The 20,013-nt window shown below is 47.4% G+C and overlaps 7 protein-coding genes across 7 annotated transcripts; 2 read left to right on the forward strand and 5 right to left on the reverse strand.

Moving 5' to 3' along the window:
- On the reverse strand, window positions 1-614 carry EV420DRAFT_73512 (uncharacterized protein). Its single transcript, XM_060483249.1, has one exon. The coding sequence runs from the start codon at window positions 511-513 to the stop codon at window positions 154-156; it is 360 nt and encodes a 119-aa protein (XP_060339670.1). The 5' UTR covers window positions 514-614; the 3' UTR covers window positions 1-153.
- EV420DRAFT_1662106 (cytochrome P450) lies at window positions 613-2,411 on the reverse strand (the record flags this gene model as incomplete). Its single annotated transcript, XM_060478928.1, has 10 exons — window positions 613-743; window positions 799-819; window positions 868-916; window positions 963-1,025; window positions 1,093-1,291; window positions 1,345-1,703; window positions 1,759-1,886; window positions 1,938-2,091; window positions 2,147-2,186; window positions 2,239-2,411. 10 exons carry the CDS (start codon window positions 2,409-2,411, stop codon window positions 613-615), a joined length of 1,317 nt encoding a protein of 438 aa, XP_060339671.1.
- Window positions 2,412-3,215: 804 nt separating this feature from the next.
- Window positions 3,216-4,517, forward strand: EV420DRAFT_73346 (Frag1/DRAM/Sfk1). Its single transcript, XM_060483248.1, has 6 exons — window positions 3,216-3,414; window positions 3,469-3,522; window positions 3,576-3,614; window positions 3,671-3,773; window positions 3,822-4,011; window positions 4,072-4,517. The coding sequence occupies exons 1-6, from the start codon at window positions 3,348-3,350 to the stop codon at window positions 4,426-4,428; spliced, it is 810 nt and encodes a 269-aa protein (XP_060339672.1). The 5' UTR covers window positions 3,216-3,347; the 3' UTR covers window positions 4,429-4,517.
- EV420DRAFT_74056 (uncharacterized protein) lies at window positions 4,517-6,337 on the reverse strand. Its single transcript, XM_060483291.1, has 3 exons — window positions 6,121-6,337; window positions 5,865-6,071; window positions 4,517-5,813 (listed from the first exon to the last, which is right to left on the reverse strand). The coding sequence occupies exons 1-3, from the start codon at window positions 6,230-6,232 to the stop codon at window positions 4,606-4,608; spliced, it is 1,527 nt and encodes a 508-aa protein (XP_060339673.1). The 5' UTR covers window positions 6,233-6,337; the 3' UTR covers window positions 4,517-4,605.
- A 108-nt stretch (window positions 6,338-6,445) lies between these two features.
- EV420DRAFT_1497269 (IucC family-domain-containing protein) lies at window positions 6,446-8,742 on the reverse strand. Its single transcript, XM_060470913.1, has 6 exons — window positions 8,122-8,742; window positions 7,975-8,069; window positions 7,626-7,924; window positions 7,186-7,575; window positions 6,667-7,129; window positions 6,446-6,612 (listed from the first exon to the last, which is right to left on the reverse strand). The coding sequence occupies exons 1-6, from the start codon at window positions 8,279-8,281 to the stop codon at window positions 6,526-6,528; spliced, it is 1,494 nt and encodes a 497-aa protein (XP_060339674.1). The 5' UTR covers window positions 8,282-8,742; the 3' UTR covers window positions 6,446-6,525.
- Window positions 8,743-10,078: 1,336 nt separating this feature from the next.
- On the forward strand, window positions 10,079-16,780 carry EV420DRAFT_1497282 (ABC protein). The gene is made up of 40 exons (XM_060470914.1): window positions 10,079-10,459; window positions 10,517-10,568; window positions 10,618-10,683; window positions 10,736-11,077; window positions 11,128-11,172; window positions 11,228-11,362; window positions 11,411-11,495; window positions 11,546-11,601; window positions 11,651-11,683; window positions 11,736-11,742; window positions 11,793-11,845; window positions 11,896-12,040; window positions 12,090-12,207; window positions 12,259-12,376; window positions 12,435-12,770; window positions 12,822-12,935; window positions 12,992-13,105; window positions 13,157-13,201; window positions 13,251-13,317; window positions 13,370-13,744; window positions 13,793-13,916; window positions 13,967-14,047; window positions 14,106-14,208; window positions 14,261-14,303; window positions 14,359-14,379; window positions 14,428-14,442; window positions 14,493-14,558; window positions 14,611-14,745; window positions 14,794-14,902; window positions 14,953-15,001; window positions 15,052-15,124; window positions 15,178-15,230; window positions 15,278-15,302; window positions 15,353-15,629; window positions 15,681-15,744; window positions 15,797-15,812; window positions 15,873-16,137; window positions 16,192-16,277; window positions 16,329-16,390; window positions 16,442-16,780. The coding sequence occupies exons 1-40, from the start codon at window positions 10,329-10,331 to the stop codon at window positions 16,550-16,552; spliced, it is 4,215 nt and encodes a 1,404-aa protein (XP_060339675.1). The 5' UTR covers window positions 10,079-10,328; the 3' UTR covers window positions 16,553-16,780.
- On the reverse strand, window positions 16,764-19,999 carry EV420DRAFT_74725 (uncharacterized protein). The gene is made up of 11 exons (XM_060483313.1): window positions 19,509-19,999; window positions 19,230-19,458; window positions 18,742-19,181; window positions 18,530-18,693; window positions 17,908-18,475; window positions 17,745-17,860; window positions 17,484-17,686; window positions 17,375-17,432; window positions 17,178-17,321; window positions 17,004-17,127; window positions 16,764-16,941 (listed from the first exon to the last, which is right to left on the reverse strand). Exons 1-10 carry the CDS (start codon window positions 19,807-19,809, stop codon window positions 17,008-17,010), a joined length of 2,343 nt encoding a protein of 780 aa, XP_060339676.1. The 5' UTR covers window positions 19,810-19,999; the 3' UTR covers window positions 16,764-16,941; window positions 17,004-17,007.
- Window positions 20,000-20,013: the final 14 nt, after the last annotated feature.

The raw sequence follows: 20,013 nt of genomic DNA on the forward strand, positions 1-20,013 counted from the left end.
CATGACAAGATGACCGCCCGTCTGAATATGAAAATGATCATTTTAAGTAGCACAGAACACGTCGCAGCGATTCTTGTCTTCGCCACCTCGTGATTGAACACTACCTCCAGGTATCTTCCTTTTTACCAGCGCTCAGACAATCGCACATCATCGTCACTGCGATCTATAATTCCTTATCCATTCCTTATCTTCGGCGGATATGTCGTTCTCGAATCTGACGAATGTATCTGCCGCATCAAGGAAAGCTACCTTGATCAGCTTCGCCTTAGAGTCACTGCGCAGGGTGATTTGACATTGGAATGGATAAGGTGCAGTAGTTATACCCTGTACAACATGTCCTTTAGTCTGGTATACCTGACTGTACGAAACGCACCTTTGAGTAGGCAAAAATGTCCACTGGAAGCGGCCTACCAGTGGCGACATCAAGAGGCGGAGAAAATTGAAAAGCCCATGAGACTCATTACATTGAGCGCCTATAGTAAGCTCAGTAAAAGAAAACAGCAGCAGAGGCATGAGGCATGAGGCACACACCAAAGAATTATTAGCGAAATTTATACCAGGACATATGCGCTAGAAAGCCATTCAGTTGTACAAATAGGGAGGAACAACGCATTAAAATCCTACTCTTCCGCTTCCGAAGGCCAGAGTTGACCGGTAGCAACTATCATCGACGCCAGGCTTCGTACCATGTTCTGTTATTAGATATCTACCAGGATCAAAAACTTCGGGTTTTTCGAACGCGTCTAATCAAAGAGTTGTGATTTCGATAGTCATCAACACCCTGATTTCGATACGAACCTGGATCATGGAACATTCCCCCTTCCCCGAGGTTAGGAAATTGTGAAAGGACAGTGATAAAAAACTCACATGTATTGACAAATACTGTAGCACCTTTCGGTATTGTGTAACCATGATACTGACACAACATTGAGAATATGCAAAGGGACGACCATAGCCCTTACCGTCTCAGTTACTGTCATCGCGTGAGGTATGGCAAGAGGAGCAACTGGTCTGAATCGATGAGTCTTGCCCGAAAGAAGGATGCATCAGGTTCAAACTCGGAAGATAAATTGTCTAATTCAAATGACTCACCTCTTTAATGACGGCTTGTATGTATGAGAGACTGGCGAAGTCATCGAGGGTTGGTATCCTCTGATCACCAAGAACCCTATCTATCTCTTCCTGCGCCTTTCGCTGAACGTCAGGAAACGCCATCAAAGTTAGAATCAAGGAATGAAGGAAAGAGGACGTCGTATCAGATCCACCTTCGATAAGCGCACCCCCAAGATACCTAAAATGAACTTAATCTTGGTTGTTCGAAACATGAAAAAGATTCGAGTCTACCCGGTCAATTCACGGTCCATCCCGAAAAACTTTTGGTTTTGTAATACACTTTCCATGAAGCAACCAGTCTCCTGTCCACGTTGCAATCGTGTTTGACATTCATCGAGTAAACCAAAGTACAGCTGGCACTGCAGTGTCCTAACCTGCTTGCAAAGGTCTTTCCACGATCCTGGCAGATATCTCAGACAAGGCAACAGATCTAGAGGAGGATGCGCTCCAGGTTCCAATGCGTGATTCCATAGACGATTCACTGTATAAAATGCCTTCGCTTCTGGAGATTCGTGGCGCGGACAACGCTTTCCATATAGTACAGACAAAATGACAGAATTCGAGTAACGGCGGATGTGAGTAAAGAAGGCCTGTCATGGAAGTATCAACTCTGGATGAAACAAAGGGAAAGGGAGTACAACCAACTTCAGGTGATCGCAAAATGTCGTACATGAGCTGCGCGGCCTCCGCCTTCTGAATGACCAGATGTTCTAGTGAGGGCTGTGTAGCCAACATCGCGTGAGTTGCCCTGCGAAGCGCTCGCCATACTTTTGCTACGGCAATGAAGTATCAGTATATGCATATTGTCAATGACCTTGACTGACAGTTTCCCACTAACACTATACTTAGACCACCGGTGATCAGTGTCCCCATGTAGTGGGGCGGTCTATCCGAAGTAGATGTGCTTCGACCGTCCATTAGTTCCTTCACTACGACAGGACTTGTGATCACGATCAACGTGCTAGGTCCGACCTTCAGCTGGATATTTCAAAATCAGACCAGTAGAAACCCACTAAGGCAACCGTCGACTTACCGAGTAGATTCCGCCGTAGACCCTCGCCCATTGAGTAAACCTATCAATGTAAGCGTGTGGGTGCTGTTCATTGAAAATCTTTGACGACGTACTTGTAATGTACGTTTTCTGTAGGGAAAATATTCAAGTTTCCCAGTACAGGCACAGTCGGGGGGCCTGGAGGTAATCCTGATTCACGATGACCAATCCTGATAACTTTGACCACTGCCCAAACAAAGAGAGCAACGGCGTAGGGCCAGAAAGAAGACAGCGCTGAGACGACCATTGAAGAAGAGGCTCTCCAATCCCCATAATATAGCAATCGGAACCTGGCGCTTCAATGGCGAACGTGATGGGCTGTTCGCGGAGCTGACGAGTAAAGGTGGCCCCATGAGTGCTTGTATACGATGCGTATCAGAGGATCTGTGAAGAAACGTACTTAAGTAATAGGCTGCGGAGATGGATATCAATGGTTGGCTACTACTAGGCGCTGATCAATGTCTTGGATACAGGTCTTGAGCAGTACCGTAGCTTGACTCCATTCAACTTGACCGCGATTACGCTGGACACCACCGAGTAACGAAATGTCCAAAATAATGCAACACTAAAGCCAGACTGAATCAGTGCTGCATTTGACGAGCACACTTCCAAGATCTATGAAGCCAAATTTAGCTATCAAGAAGTAGCGAGAGAATTGCTGTTGAGGCTGGAATGCTCACCAACATCCTTACGTTCCCGGGCCATCAAATATGCCGGTCCTCTTCAAGTGAATTCAAAGGAGGTACACTCGTTCAGAAAATGTCGACTCGGATGGTTTGTTATTGCAAGTTTCCTGGCAAGGGTACCTTTGGAGGGTCCACTGGGAGATCTCACGACAATCTTCGTTTAACACGGTTACGTCACCAGTCAGGTTTTCAGGGAGGTGGACAAATTTCGAAGTTTTCCATGCACGTGACATTCTCGTTCTCTTCCGAATCCTTGTCTTTTATCCGGTGTAGATTTCATCAGCGACATATAGTCACAGTGGTGCTAGCAGCCGAAGATTCCCCAAGGCATCATGCTGAGTTTAAGATACGCGTATTTTTCGTGGAGCAATGATGTCAACGCGTGTCGACCGGCATTCTTGGATCGAAATTCACATATTACAACATGTCCGTTCTTCGGGCCTCGGTGTTATCTGTTCTCCCTTCTCTAAATCTTCCTCTTCCTTAACCTGGTCTCTATGAGTGGCGAACATCAACATTGGATTTATGTCTGGATACCTATTCTTGGGGGTTTCATGTGGTTCTGTACTGTGGCCCCGGCATTACCTCGTGTTCCTGATTTCTCATAGTATTCGTCAGCTACCTTACTATCCATGCTGATAACATGGCTGGCTACTGGACGACCACATTATGGTTCGTTCCTTTCCTCTGAAGCGAGGTCGAACCTATGTTGATTTCATTCATAGTGTCCATGGACGGCTCCATCGCGTACATATCTGATATTGGTGCAGAATCCGCCTGTTAACGTTCTGCATCAGTCTATTAAACATATTCGTGTTAGGCGCCGATATTCTCAAGCCGCTCTTTATAGTTGGTTGTTCCATAACCGCTGTGTGCTTCTTCCTGTCCTTATGTGTCGAGCGGGGCTTAAGACATGTTGGCCGGTAGGGTTCGTTGTTACATCACTTTCAATGAAGCTCATCGGCTATCAGCTTAGTGCCTCACATGCGCACTAGGGAACGAGATTTTGGATATCTGTCGATCTTTGGTTCATTCATTGGGGGATGTGGGATCATTCTACTATCTATCTTCGACACAAAGCGCTACACGTCTCTTCATCGAGTGTTTTTGCTCGTGTTCATGCTCGGCGTTGCCATTAGTGCTGTTTTTACTGTAATTGAGGTAGGCACTATGCTCGCGCTCATGCTGTACGTATACTGTTCTGATAGCGGTTCACCTCAGTTCCGATGGCTCAGCAGAGACTTCCAACATGTCAGGACATTGAAAATAGCATATCTCGCCAAAGCTATCATAGCCACCCTCCTTATTCTCTTGGCCTTTGCATTCGGAGTTGCACTGTACCAAAGTACTAATGTCGGAGGTTTGTTCTCGCCCACTACACATGTTTCTTTGGTCGGTCGCTTATATTCATTAGCCGTCCTTGAATGGACCATCTCTTTCGGTTTCACTCTCTATCTTCTAACGTTCTTCTTTGACTTGAGGCAGTCAAAAGGAATGCAGCGCGGACAACTTAGTGCCGAGAAATTTACGACGCGCAATAATGATAGATTAACTACTACACAAGTGGACAGCGCATAATATTTAACTCATCGTAACCTCAGTCATCACACACTACTTATACTACAAACTGTGGACCTAGTATTCAGTACGTCGAGCCTTGCTGTTACTGCAAGATCGGCGGGGGCTTAGATATGGCTATAAAATTAAGATAAAGTACAACGCTGGCTTTCAACTTCCATGTATCTCCGTCCTCCTCTAGGGCGCAAGATTCAGTTCCAAATCGAGTTGCCTTGCCAGTTCCAAATCCTTCTCTTCCTGTTCTTTCCGCCGAGCTGCCTCTGCCTCTGCAGCTCTCAGTGCCTGAAGACGAGATGAATCAGGACCGGGCGTTGGAGATGGAAGCGATGATCGGGCAGGTGTGGGAGAAGGCGGTGAAGGCGTGGGCTTCGAGTTTTGAGCATCTGGTGGAAGAGGAAGGGGTGATTGGTAGCGAGCGATCAGATACGGATCAGGAAGACCACTGCGCTCGTTTGCTGACTGAGGACGATAGGTCGGCTGTGCCTGAAGGTATCCGTTGTGCGCGCCGGGATAGGTAGGGTGAGAATTGTACTCGTAGTTTGCCGGTGTCTGAGGTGAAGGAGGCGCAGGCGGTCCGACATTCGGCAAAGGAAATGAGACCGGGCCCGTGGGTGCCTCGGAATCGGACCACAAGGGATTGAGTTGCTTAGGAGGCGCTGGGAGATTGGGTGGGACATGCAGGGACGAGCCGGAATACGGGCCCGTAGGAGGGTGATGAGAAGCGGCATCTAGGGTATTTCCATAAGGAGCAGGAGTAGAAGGTGGGTATACAGATGGCGGAGGTGAGGTAGGATGAAACTGGTCGGCTGCTGGGAGCGAGCTTGGCGGCCGTGTGATGCTTCCATACGAATTAGCAGTGGGAGCTACGTATCCAAAGTTTGTATGTGTTGGCGGAAGTGATGAAGGATGTAAATGGTCAGATGTTGGACGTGAGTTGGGGGCTGAGCCATTTCCAGGACGGAGCGAAGACGGGACTATCTGGGGTTGAGAAGGTATTCTCGAATGACGTCCGACCTTCTCTTCAGGCAGGGGCGGAAGTGCAGCATCGCGGCCTTTGGGCGAATGGGAAGACGAGCGCGATTCCGCAGAAAGTGTGGGTAAGTTCTGATCCCTGCGAGGACTGACCCTGTTTCCCGGAACCGATGGCTTCAAAGCGGCTGGAACTTGGTAGTAGGAAGCTGGTCGTGCAAGTCTATCAGCGGCAGGAAATTTCGACGGCCTTCTGTTCAGCGGACCGCCTCCCGAAGGTGCGAGGGTAGCTGCCACTGGTGTTCGCGTCGGACCTTTTACAGGAGCTGTCTGTGGCGGAGGAGCATTGGAGTAATAAGTGATCTCCAGATACACTTCGCCTCGCTGGACGCCGTCAATGTCCAACAAAACCCAGTCTGCATACGCATCAATCCGATGTCTAACGTTGAGTTGAAACAGTCGCTTACCGTCAAACTCGCCCGTCTTCAACGTCTCTGATATGTCAATCTTCGCTTGCCCAAGTAGTTCATCTGTTCTGGGCTCTTTCGACCAGCAGGACAATTCTAGCTTCCGATATTTGTCGGCAGTACCCTTCATAACCGGGAATCTGATTTCAGCATCCCAAACAGGATGCTGGCCCCCTTTGACATCGACCTCCGTTTTCTTTGTCGTTCCTTTGGCTGGATAAGATGAAACCAACTAATCAAGCGTCAAAGGACTGACCGTTGATGATCAGCTGAGAATAAACGTCTTGCTTGTAAAAAGAGTGTTTATCTATCAAGTTTCGGGCTTTGAGAACAACGATAATGAGAGTGCCGAGCTCGTCTCCAGACATTTCTATGAGAGAGGTTGTGGTTGATGGCAGTAAGCTGTCCGTCGCGCAGTGTTTCGGTGCCCATCGATGCAGTGTCTCTGGCGCTGTGCATGGCGGCTGATTTTCTCACGGGATGTCTTCTGATCTTATCAGATAAACGCCTTTTCGCCTCCGTCTCTTCCATCTTATCAGATACCCACCTCGGTTTGAAGAACTTAGGATTCACAATTGATTATCGTAAGGAGTCCACTTTCTTTCTTCGACAAACGCTATGAATTACATATTCTGATTAGATTTCAACGCATCCAGGGTCTTCAATTTTCTTGACCAGGCACTTCGCAGCCCGTCTCCAGGTTTGGAGGACGGTACAGAATCAAGTTTGGGAAAGGACTGAATACCATCTATATCGTATGATAGTCAGGCTGCTAACACGCAATTCTGAAGAAAAGACCTACATCCCGGTACAATCCTTGTAGCCGCATCCTCATCAAACACTTCCCAGAAACGATCTCGCTCCCAGGATCCAACCAGGTCTTACGCAGCTCGTGGTCGGCAGGAATAATTGCACTCAAGTGACGCCTAAGGATTTCCCACCCACAGCCATTGTAATGCATCCCGAGGACCCGGATCAGTCGCTGCAAGTGATTGTGAATGAGGGTGTGGTAGAATTTTGGGTAGGCCTCTTCCGTAGTGCTGGTAACAACACAGTGACCCGGCAAAAAATTAAAATCGACGCCAGTAGATTCAGCCAACGTAGCCGGATGAATTCGCAGGCCCCCAAGATCGCGTACAACGAATCCGAGCAGATTCCCGGACTCGATGTCGAACCGTGCGAGGACGTTCTGTGCATGGGCTTCAAATGCCACGCCATTGTAGATTAGTGGCGGTAACAACGCCTGGCAGGCAATGCGTATGTATCTGTTGCTTGCATGTTAGAATGACGATAATCGGGAAAAAGGCAAGTATCGTCTCACCTTTCTAAGAATTCAACCCGTTTTTCATAGGTGCCAAGCTTAAATACATGTTCCACGGCAGAAACGCCCGCAGGAACGTCCTTGTGGCCTACCTCAAGCAAAGCTGCGCAAACTATTACACATTCACCATGTGCAGGTTGATATGTTTCCCTGAAAATTGCCGTGAAATGCTTAGCAACTTCTGGATCCACACCGCTGTACACAGCGCTGGCGGGTTCCCGTTCGATGGAAAGAATTTCATGATCAACTACCAGCTTGGGAATGATCTCTGATGAGAATCTGGGACCAAAGTCGGCCGTGAAATGGGATATCGTGCGCAAAGAAGAAGAGATCTTGACTCCGACTGATAGTTTGAGCGCCATTCCCGGCGATTCTGACATTACAACGGTTCTAGGAAATAGGTTCAGGACATCGCCTAAGCTTCACAAAAATTTACAGACCTAATGCTGGCCTGCCCACGGGTTCGGATATTGATATCCGGCGGTAGGATCTCGACACCCTGAAATTTCGCCATGATGTTCGGAATTTGAACTTCGTGGACAGGAACAACAACAGTCGTGCCATCGATGCTTAGTATTTTCCCTGCCCGCTGGGCGGCCTTTTGGGCCAGAGACAGGCTCATGACATCGAATGGCCCTTGAATATCCAAGCGCGAACGGGGAACACGAGCGAAGCGTATGACTGGGTTGTACCAGTCGTAGTTAGAGAGACTCAATGGAATCGTTCTGGCTCTATGCATCTGAATTGGTCCGTAAGCCAACGTGATCATTTGTTGCTGTGTACACTTACTGGGTGGGTGGGGTGCCCGGCCACCAGGCTTTGCTCCCAATCAATAGCTGCAGACAACAGTGTTGGACAAGCAGGCGGATTCTTGAATGATGCCACTGTTGATCTTTCGTCAATGTGCGGCATAGTGTACTACTCCCACGAACTTACACTGCCAGTGGAAAGAGCTTAGGATCTCCTCCTCAATGGAGGCATCCTGGACAACCATGTCTCTGACGAACTTTCGCCATAGATGCAATGGATGACCTATTTTAACCAGTTCCACTGATTGAAGGTCCCAGTGAGGAGGCAGCAAAGTCTCCTTCACCATCCTGGAGAGATCGTCCTATGAGGTGAAATCAACGGCGAGAAGCAGGCAAGATAAGCATCTTCTTACGTTTATGTGACTGTTCGAATTCTGAGTAAGCTCATAAATTTCGGGGAGCATATCAAGGGGATCTACAAGGCCGACAGATCGACCATGTTTATCCGCCTCAACATTGGAGAGAACTGGCGTGTTGCGAAGGGGGACAACGGCAAAGATGTCGCGCGAGTGAAGCACTCGGTTGATGACAGACTGTTCTGACAGTGAGGTGGTAGACAGAATTATGAGTATCCCAGTGGCGCGATCTCCATGGGAGAGCGGGACGTAAAATGCACGCAGCAACGATTCAGTTACTAGGCAGGAAAGAAGACGAGAAGAAACAGCGAATGTAGCGTCGTCGACAACGTTCTCTGGTTGGAATGACATGTTGGTGGATGAGGGGAATACCTTGGCTTCAATAAGGAGGGCTATTTGTAGGAATGCGGACTAAACATAAAACTGCGGGAAGAAGTCATGTTCCGTTTACGCACATGTCATTTCTGTTGAAAAGGTACGACCTTGATGGTGGAGCAATAAACCACAACTTAAATCAGTGACAAAATCAGAACATCACGAATCAGCACCGACGTTTCTCGACTCTCCTAGAATACTACTAGACGGCTATTCCATAGATAGCATTGGGAGGACACGATGTCGGTGCCAAGAAAAGCAGCGTCGGCATTTAATGTTGAGGAAGTTAATCGATACCGGAGGTGTGCTGAAACAGGCTAATCAGGGATTATCACGGAAGGTTGCGAATCCTTAGTGGGTGAATTGGAAAAGACCTCATTTGGCAATATGTGGCGATCCATTCCGTATGACGAATGCAAACGACGTATACCATGGTCCACAGCGAGCGGTAAAGAACACCAGTGTTTTTTTTAGTTGACGTGGGAAGGTTTTCTGTTTTCATCGGTTTGAAACCTGAAAGATATCGTCAACTCTGCGTTCGAAGCCATATTGATAGTTCACCTGGTGTTTTCCGTAAGATTATATTTGTGTACTTCGCCTCGATGCAGCCGATAGGGGTTTGGACAATTACGGGATGGGTTGAAAACATCCCAGTGAAAGTCTTTTAGCATGATTTTGTCTGCTTGCGGTAGCCACCTGTCAGTTTTCCCCCTGTTCAAAGACCGTTAGGAAGGCGCGATGAACGGCTGTGGAGCATCAAAAAGAGGACTTGGAACAGGATGTCGTGAGCAAAACAGCTTCCGATGAGCAGTCATAGCGGAACGGAATAGAGTGTTATGAGAAAACACAGAACCGGAAGAGCGACTGGATGCGAATCGCGTTCTCGTGACTTGGCTGCGTGCAAAAAAAGAGACGACTACCATTAGGTTGGCTCAGAAAGAAAGTCACCCTACTCCTAATAGGATCCTGATATCGTGAGCATGAGTACACGGGTAAGTGTCCATTGTTTGTCCATTTGTTCCCGAAGCTATTCCGGTGAGAACCGGACGCATTCAGTGAGAGCATGATGAGTTTAGATTAACATTGTTCATGCAAGAAGACAGTCTATGAAGCTGAAAGTCGGAACCAGTACCGATGTCATAAGTCAAGCACTGCGCAATACAGCCGGAGTAGTAGTTTGGAAGAAATCTCTGGCAAAGTAAATCTGAATGGCCATTATACTTATGGGCTTTATGTAATGAGTGCAAGTGCCCTGTGAAGAGACAAGGCACAGACCAAGAAAATTTCAGTTGCTGAACTGGGTTTTCAGGCACGCGCACTGAGTACGGTAATCAGAGTGCCATTTTTGGAATACCTTGATCATCCTCTTCATCTACCTATCTAGAATGACTAAATGCTACTGGAAGCCTGCTTGCGCGTCTCACGTTCGTGGTAATTTCCCATGTTTTATTCGAATCGCAACATCCGGTCCTTGTTCAGTTCTTGTCCCTTATTTTACCCTTGGTCGTCTTGAAGTTCCTCAGTGCACGTAATCGTTCCTTGATCTTTCCGCTATATAACGCACGACGTACAGACAGGAAGGCTTTATACTACACCCTCCATCATGAACGAAAAAGTCGAAAGTATTGAGTTAAACAAAGCCGATCCCTCAGATACGCGTCATGCGTCGATTCGACTAGAACTGGATACTGGTATGCAGAAACTTCGAACAAGAAAGCGATGGTGGCAGATATGGTAGTGTAACACTTTTTATCTATATATCACTCAACGAATTGACTTTATCTCGCTCAGGCTTTCCAACAAATCGCCTGGACCAGCACGAACGTCGTTATCTGACGCGCCGGTATGCGTATCATTTATCGTGTCCGATGCCACAAATCTAAGATATTCAGGTTATCCCGCTTGAAGGTGCCTCCCTCTTATCCAAGTTAACTTATTCTTGGATCACCCCAATGATGGTAATGCATTTAAACCGTATCCACACCTGTAGCTTGAACGCCTTTTTTCTAGGTGCTAGGATATCAAAGGACTCTCCAAGCACCGGATCTGTGGAAGTTGCACTCCAGCCAAGAGTCGGGACTTCTTTCAGAGCAATTAGATGCGGCATGGGAACGTCGAGTGAAAAGTGCTCAGGAGTGGAACGCAATGTTGGATTCTGGAGAAATAAAGCCGAGCATTATGCTACGCGCGTTTTGGATTGCATGCGCGCTGAGATATGGAGTTAGCTATCAGGATCGTCTTCGTTTCCTAGAGAATCGGTGGAAAACCGTTACAGCACGACGAAACCCGAGTCTGGCATGGGCCCTCAATGATGTGTTCGGCAGCATGTTCTGGATTGGTGGTGCTTTTAAGGTACGTCGGCTAATTTTCACTGCGTTCCGAGAAGGATCTCATTTTCTTAGGTTTTTGGAGACACGGCGCAACTCATGGGGCCCCTCCTCGTCAAGGTTAATAGAAAATTTCTTCTTCTCCGGTTTGCGACGTTTAACACTATACGGAAAGGCTATCATCAATTTCGCCAAAGCTCGTGCTAGTGCCCGTCTTGAAGGAACTGAAGCGCCTGATGTCAGCCGCGGGATAGGAATGGCCATCGGACTCTTCTGTATCGTGATCTTGACAAGCCTTGCATCGCACCAGGTAAAACAATAAATATTGCTGTAGACTGGATTTGGATGATTCTTCTAGTTTTTCTGGCGCTCTATGACCACCGGCGTGTTAGCGCGTGCGGCACTCATTCATTCGATTTATAAACGAGGTGTGGTGTTGACTGGTAAGCTATTATTGATATTTTTTCCGGTGATGTTAGACGAAGATCCGCAGGACAGGCTAGAACTCAATTCTCCAACGCTGCCCTCATCAATCACATATCCACCGATGTAAGTCCCGTGTTCCGTATTTGTATCAACTCAACCCTTCTCGGCACAGGTCAGTAGGATAGACGCCGCTTCGCAATGGTTCGTAAGTGGTTCAACTCCTCGACTGTTGTACCCCTTATTGAGTGTTTGTACAGCATGCCGGTATGTTGGATGTTCCCCGACGTCGTAGAGGCTTGAGTTAGCATTTCCAGGATGGACCGCTCCAATTCAGGTGATGGTCTGCTTGATCATCCTGCTCGTTCAGGTAAGTATCCAAAAAACTTCATAGGCCTTTACGTATATTGTTCGGTATAGTTAGGACCCTCCGTGCTGGCTGGATTTCTGCTTTTCCTCCTCGTCGCCCCAGTTCAAGAACGCCTCATGGCGCACCGATTCTCCATCCGTTCAGGATCCATGAAATTCACGGATGAACGAGCAAAGACCTTTTTGGAGGTTTTAGGTAGCGTCGTATCTTCTGAACATCCAAATCTCGCTGAATGCATACCAAGGCGCTATGCGGATTGTAAAATATTTCACATATGAAGAACCACTCCTGGGACGCATTAACAACATCCGGGACAAGGAACTAGTGGGCATTCGCCAAATGCACCACGCCCAATCAGCGAAGTACGTGGTATCCAGTGTTCTATAGATGGCTATTTATTCGATTCATATCAGCACAGCGTTTGCATATTCAATACCTGTCTTGGCTTCCACCCTCGCATTCGTCACTTATACCAGCACAACGGCGTCTTTTGATGCTGCGGTCATCTTCGCTTCCTTGAGTCTGTTTAATGTTGGTTTGAGTCCCAAACTTACGCAATCATCCTTTCTGATACGGCTTCGTTCCGTAGCTACTGCGTCAACCCATGATGTTCTTGCCGAGGGCGCTGTCTGTAACTGCAGATGCACGAAACGCGCTTGAAAGACTATCTGGCATATTCCACGCAGAAATAATGGCGGATGCTTCATTTGTTGTAAACTCTCAACAAAGTCCCGCTCTGAAGGTAGCTGCTGCGACTTTCGAATGGGAACTACCTTCTTCCAATGCCGAACCTGATCTCACAAAGTTGGAAGACGGTACATCGACTGAAAAGATTGTCGATCATCCGTTTCGTGTGTCGAGTATCAATATGGAAGTGCCAAGAAAGCGTTTAGTTGCCGTTGTCGGTCGTGTTGGCTCAGGAAAGGTAAGATTAATTATAAATTGGTTGTATGTTGCCGAGATGTATTGCGTCTAGTCGAGTCTACTTCAAGGTCTGATCGGGGAAATGAGAAGAATATCTGGCAACGTTTCATTCAGAGGTCCGGTAGCGTATTGTCCACAGATAGCTTGGATTCAGAATGCTACTCTGGTGTGTTTTTCTCGGCACGGTCTTCTTTGACACCCAAGGTGCTGACAATCTTCTAGAGAGATAACATTCTCTTCGGACAGCCATTAGATGAAGCGAGGTATTGGGCAGTAGTTGAAAAAGCCTGTTTACTTCCTGACTTACAAATGTTGCCGGATGGAGATTTGACCGAGGTATATTCTTTTGCGGTATCTGCACACTCTCATCTCAAGTTTCAACCTCAGATCGGGGAGAAAGGTATTAATCTAAGCGGCGGGCAGAAGCAGAGAGTGAGTCTATTCTCCGTACTTCGTATCAGTGAAAGTTTAGTATATTCAGGTGAACATCGCAAGAGCCTTGTATTATGATGCCGAAATCCTTCTGTTTGATGACCCACTTTCTGCTGGTCAGTCCCTCTATTATAATCCCGAATATGCCGTGCTGACTTGCTTGCATAGTCGACGCTCACGTTGGGAAGTCCCTCTTTCACGGAGCAATTCTTCCCCTCGTCCAAGAAGGGAAGACCGTGGTACTCGTTACGCATGCGGTGCACTTCCTCTCACACTGTGATTACATATACACTTTAGACGACGGCTGTATAATTGAGCAAGGAACGTATCAGCAACTTCTTGCGGACGATGGAAATTTTGCTCGACTGGTGACGGAATTCGGTGGAACCAGCTCTTCTTCAGAGGCATCGAATGTTAACGAAGACGAGGGCCTAGAAGCGATTAAATCGAAATCCGCTCAAGCGAGTGTTAAGGGTACAGGTAAACTCGAAGGAAGACTCATTGTAAAAGAGCGACGCACAACTGGCTCCCTACCATGGGCGGGTAAGCATACTTTACAATCATATGAATTCACCTGACATCTTCCACCAGTTTACCGAAGCTACTTCTCTGCCGGTGGAGGTTTTATAACCATTCCCTTTGTCGCACTCGCAGTCGCCCTAATGCAGGGTAGTCAAATTCTTAGTTCTTACACTTTGGTTTGGTGGCAAGCGAAGTGAGTTGATTGTCCTGTTCACGATCCGAACAAGACTGACACCTTGAAAGCGCGTTTCACCGTCAATTTTCTTTCTACCAGGTTCTTTATGCAGGCCTCGGGTTATCACAAGCTCTGTTTACGATGATATTGTACGCCATATTATCTCCTCTGTTTGGAGGTAATTCTTGATCATGCAAACAATTACAGAGGTATCTCTATCGATATAACGTCGTCGCTTATATCGAGGAACCTGCACAAGAGTGCCTTGTGGCGCATCTTCCATGCTACGATGGCTTTCTTCGACACAACGGTAAGGCTGGCCTTGATAACTATTGTCACGAAGGGTAACACTCATCATCTAGCCAATGGGACGAATTTTGGGAATCTTTGGCAAAGACATTGACTGTAAGTAATATATTTGCAGGTTACCCTGCTCTGCTTTTGATATACGTGGATCCAGCAATTGATAACCAGCTCCCTAGTAAGTCAAGCAGACTCGATTTTTTGTTGTTGCTTAAATTATCTTCAGCGTCCATGAGATTATGTTCGTTCTTTCCGGTCAATCACATTTGATATGTCCTCAATCGCCTGTAGTCGTGATCACAACGTCCAACGTCATGGGAGCCGTCGTAATTATCACCGTTCTTGAGCACTATTTCAGTCCGTGCGAGATTGGTTCTTCAATGGATTGCGGCTCATCTTCCCTTCCTAGTTATCGCTGTGTTCATCATCGCATTTGGTTACCAATATTTTGCGTCGTTCTATCGCGCGAGTGCCCGAGAGATGAAGAGATTAGATGCTATGCTTCGCTCTGTTCTATACGCGCACTTCTCTGAGTCTTTGACAGGTAATAACTCTGCCATTTTGACCGCTGTTATTGACCGCTGTTGTTAAGGCCTACCCACGATTCGGGCATATAGAGAGATTCCGCGATTTGTAAATGATAATCGATTTTATATCGATCTCGAAAATCGGGCGCTTATCCTAACCGTCACCAACCAGCGGTAGGTATTCGATACAGTGTCATATCCACTAAACTCTGAGTCTCGAGAAGCTGGTTAGCCGTAAGGCTTGATGCTTTAGGTGCCACGTTGGTTCTTTGTGTACGTCGAGTCTCGCCATTTTGATCAGTAACACTGATTGTGAAGTCCAGGTGGCGATATTCGCTGTCGTCGGCGTATCAGGAATAAGTCCCGCCGAGATTGGCCTGGTACTGACATATTCAAGTAAGGGTTCAACTTGTCTAGTCAACCTGTCGTTTCTGATTATTCATGCCAAGCAACGCTGACTCAATTATGCGGCATGGTGACCAGGCAATCTGCCGAAGTCGAGGTAACTTAGTATAACCTTTATGGTTGAGGAGTTGCTGACTATTACAGAACTATATGAATGCCGTGGAACGAGGTAAGAACATATTGATTTTGGGCTTATGCAAGTACATTGATTTGTTCTAGTTGTCAGCTATAGCAAAGGAGAGGTTGTTGACCAGGAGGCTCCTTATCAGATGGACACAGATAAAGCAACTTCTCAGTGGAGTCACGGTAGTATTGAGTTCCGAGATGTCGCGATGAGTTATCGACCTGGCATGCCTCAGGTGCTTCGTGGAATCACGCTAGATATCCAGGGTGGCGAGAAAATTGGCATTGTTGGAAGGACGGGCGCCGGGAAGTCGTCACTCATATTGACGCTTCTTCGAATAGTAGAGTATTCTGGTGAGATCTTGATCGACAGGTAGGTCCCAGTTGCTCGTGTTGTGCTGGATCCATGCCTCACAACTGTTAGGGACGACATCTCGAAGATGGGTCTGAAAAGTCTACGCTCCAAAATGGCGATGATCCCGCAGGACGTGAGATTGGCCCTACCTTTGTCATTGGCCCGCTGACCTATCTCATTATCAGCCTATCTTGTTCAGTGGTCTGTACCTTCCGTTCTCCCAGATTGTGTCCTTATTGATCCAGAGACATCCACGTTTAGGGACCGTAAGATCTACCTTAGACCCGTTCTCGATCTACGATGATGCAAAATTATGGGATGCTCTCAAGCGTTCCTTTCTTGTAGACGAAGATCCATCAACTGCCAACAGTTCGACAACCGAAGTCGAAAACCACCAGAATCGTATCACCTTGGACACTGTGGTGGAGCCAGAAGGGTCGAATTTTAGCGTCGGACAACGATCTTTGCTCAGTCTAGCGCGTGCCCTGGTGAAGGACACAAAAATAGTCATTTTAGATGAGGCTACGTCAGTGCATCATTGTCTCAATGTGATATCTAGTACATTGACCGTCACCTTTAGAGCTTCTGTTGATGTCGAAACGGACCAGAAGATTCAACAGACTATCCAGCATCAATTCCGAGATCGTACTCTCTTGTGTATCGCACGTATGTGCTGAGTTTTTCGTATTGACTATATGGGCAATGAATTCCTGACAGATCGCCTACGAACGATCATTTCGTACGATCGTGTGTTGGTATTGGAAGAAGGGCGGGTCGGTGTATGATGCTAGTCTCATGGATGTTCCTCAGACTTTGACCATTTTTTGCAGGAGTTCGACAGTCCCTTGAATCTATTTTTACACGACGATGGGATATTCCGCGGGCTTTGCGATCGGAGCAACATATCGTTTAATGATATTGAGCAGGCGGCGTCCAAGTAGATCTCTATAGCACTGTAGATTTGAACCTCCACGTACGGGATAACTTGTCGAGTGTGATAGTTGATATACAAACCGGTAGAACATGCTGCAAAGGGACATCAAGGAGACAGATCTTGAGGATAACCTCCTTGTAAGGGTTGCTGTGCATCATTTTTTGAAGAGAGCGGCGACGGACCTACCTTCATGAGGCGTTTGATAGACCATAAATTTTACATTTTCAGATGCATTGTGCTGTATACTATGGGGGACCCTCTCGTATACTACTTGCAATTAGTTTGTGTACACGTGATCGCGCCCCCGCCATTTCATTGATCGGTCTCACTGGAGATGATCGGCGCGCACATAAGGAGTAAAGGCACAGGAAGAGGATTATTGAAATTTCCAGCCTTCTATTCAATTTGTGAGATTTGTACACTGAGATCTAGGAAACCGGACGTATGACCCGAATTACCTATCTAAGTATCCGCCAATACCAATATACTCCACAAATACAATGGTAGAGTCAAATTATCGTTCTGATCTGAAAAAGCCTCCAGTGCAGCTGAAATAGCCACCATGAATAGGTATCGTTTGGTCTATGAGGGCATCAGTGGACCTGCGACCGTATGTAGAGCACGAAACCTACAGAAAAAGGATCGACAAATCCACAAAGTCGTAATGCCCAAGCACAAGCAACGATAGACAAGGCAAACGCCAGACTACCTTCAATAGTTTTGGAGGTCGTGGGCGTCCATCGGTGTAAACCAATCCGTTTACCCACGATCGAAGCCTGTAACGTTAGCAGTTCAACAAAAAAACTTTTTGAAATACGAGACGAAATACCAATGCGTCGCCGATGCCGAGGACAAGAATTCCAGTAAACTGAAGAAGTCGCGACGGTCTGGAAATAGAGCAATCAGCGCATGATCACGAAAAGGGCCGCTAGACTTACGTCTCAAGCCACAAACTTCCAGCACATCCTGTCAAGAGGTAGAAATGGCTTAGAATTGCGGTACCGCTGTCCTTGTGGTCCAAAAACTCATTCATGAAGAGGTGTACGACCGCGCCGAAAGGATAGATGGCGAAATAACGAACGTATTCAGCGAAAGTAAAGAGTGCAAAGGCAGCGCTAAAGCAGAGATGGGTGAAGGCTGGCTGTGGAAAAAATGGCTGTTAAAAGACACAGCTAAAGGTGACTCAGGCGGAAACGTACATCAAAGGCAATGCCGGGGGCGAACATCACAACAGCCAACGCATGAAAGAATTTTCGACGTGCATTCAACTTCAAAGTTGGTACGTGCTTATCGGCCGCGTCTAAGAGATCAGTGGCTGTGAAATGTTAGCACTGGAAGAGTGCCGCAAAACGAAGATCTGACCTAAAGACCCTCCAGATGCCAGTATCGGTGGAGAGGGAAGTGGATTTCCATTGGAATTTGTAGGCGTCGGCTCCGCTGAGGGCTGCGAGGTGGTCAAGACGGCGCCGGGAACGATCAAGTTCTCCCCATTTGTATTCCATACGCGGAACTTCTTCGATCTGGCGAGCTGCCTTGTCCATCCAGCAACACTCAGCGACCCCAACAGAGCCCAATATACCAAGAGCCCAGGTCGGCTCCACTTGTTCTTGCCCTCCAGTAGCCAAAAGATGACCCAAAGCCAAGGATCACGTTTACCTAGGCACCAACGGGTCCACAAGCCGATCAAGCCTACAACTATCAAGAATAGCCCAACATAGAATCCCAACGCAAGGAGTCGACGCTGCCGTAGCTTATCTTTTGGTTTTCGTAGGCGACGTACTGGTCGTTGGGCTATGTGGCGGGAGAGAACAAGGATCGGAGATAACATAAAGCCACTGAGAAGCGATCCAGCAACAAGCGCCATTTGAAAAATGAGAAGCGGCGTCGGAAGACGGTATGTCTTTATGAAGGGCGTTGTCAGTGGCCATATCTGGAAAGCGTTGTTGAGTTGTCAGCGCAACTCTGATTTGTGAAGCCCGCTCACTCTAGAGATATTGATATTTACAAACTCCATCAAAAGGGTAGTTCCGCCGAAACACACCAGGCCCAGCTCGCCCAGCGTAAAAACACGATGTGCCAAGCGGAGACAAATGTATAGTGTGAACTGATAGAACAACGCCCCTAAGATAACTTCAAATAGCGTTATATCTGCAACAAGGTAAGAATCTAGAGATTGAGATCAACCGATTGACTCACGGTGCCAAATACCACATCCGATCTTTTGCAGTATGATCTTGGTTGTGAAGCTACTCAGACTAACGACTATAGTAAATAACACATAGTACCACGACCTCAAGCCTTCACTGCGCGGAACAGACCCTCGCTCGCCCTCGGGGACATCGCGTCGCTTGAGGTATCGAGTCTCCAACCAACTCGAGGTACATGCGTGAAACAAAAGAATTGACGAACACAGCGTGGATAGATCAATGAGGTTGTAACGGGAAAGGACTAGCGCCTCCAGGACACTATACGACCCTTTGGAATTGCTGAGTCGGGCAGGCGGTTCGATCCGCCAAGTGGATGGAAGAAGTATGGGTGATGATGATGACAACTGGGTCAAGGAAGAATACAAAAGCGCGCTTCCAATGAGGGGCCCAAACAATAGCCCAGTCAAAATGCCATCATCTGATGCCTCCCTACACATTCCATTAAGAAGACGATTGAGCTCACGAAATAAAACGCACCGGTAGTTTTTAGGGACAGACATCCACAGAAACGCGAAATCAGATTTCTTTGAAGAATCCCACAAGGAATTTCGCCGTGGGCTACGACCATCTACAGGGCGTGGAACAGATGGGGACAGAGATATTGAGATGGGACTGGTTACTTGATGTTTCAACGTCGTGCCCGTTGATATTGAACTATGAGTCCACATGATATACAGTAGCGAGATAGCAATGAGCATTTGTAGTTCTAAAAACCGGTATGAGTGGGCAAACAAGCTAGAAGGGGAAAAGCGCGACCTGTGACAATCCATGAATTATATAGAGATAGAGATAATTGAGAAGATGCTGCAGGTTGGTAGTCCGAGAATGTTGATATTGCATAAATAAGAGATCCGATGATTAGAAAGCTTTCTCCCGCTTTTTTACTTTCGATACAAAATGTCCATGACCAAGGAAAGATAGGAAGCCGAAGGTGTAGTTCTAAGTGGGAGGGGAATACGGTGAATGGCGCCTGTACAGCCGTCATTGTGTTCGCAAAGACAGCAGGAGACGTGTTGCGTTGAGGGTTGGCTTTTCCGCTGACAGGTGTTGACCGCATAACAGCGGGTGATCGAGAACGCGTGAAAGGAACGGGACCTTCTGGTGCTCTAGGCGGGGCTCCCTCTGGGGATCGATTTAGCCGAGGTATAGGTGCCCGTTTCAAGGGCGGGTGCGTGGTAGTCAACCTGCTTTGGGAAAACGCCCGTCCACGGGAGTGTACAGGACCCTCGTCTTCTGTCTCGTCGTCAGTGTCTGATTCCCT

This window comes from Desarmillaria tabescens (genome assembly GCF_030435595.1).
Source record: "Desarmillaria tabescens strain CCBAS 213 chromosome Unknown EV420scaffold_1, whole genome shotgun sequence".
NCBI lineage: Eukaryota > Fungi > Basidiomycota > Agaricomycetes > Agaricales > Physalacriaceae > Desarmillaria > Desarmillaria tabescens.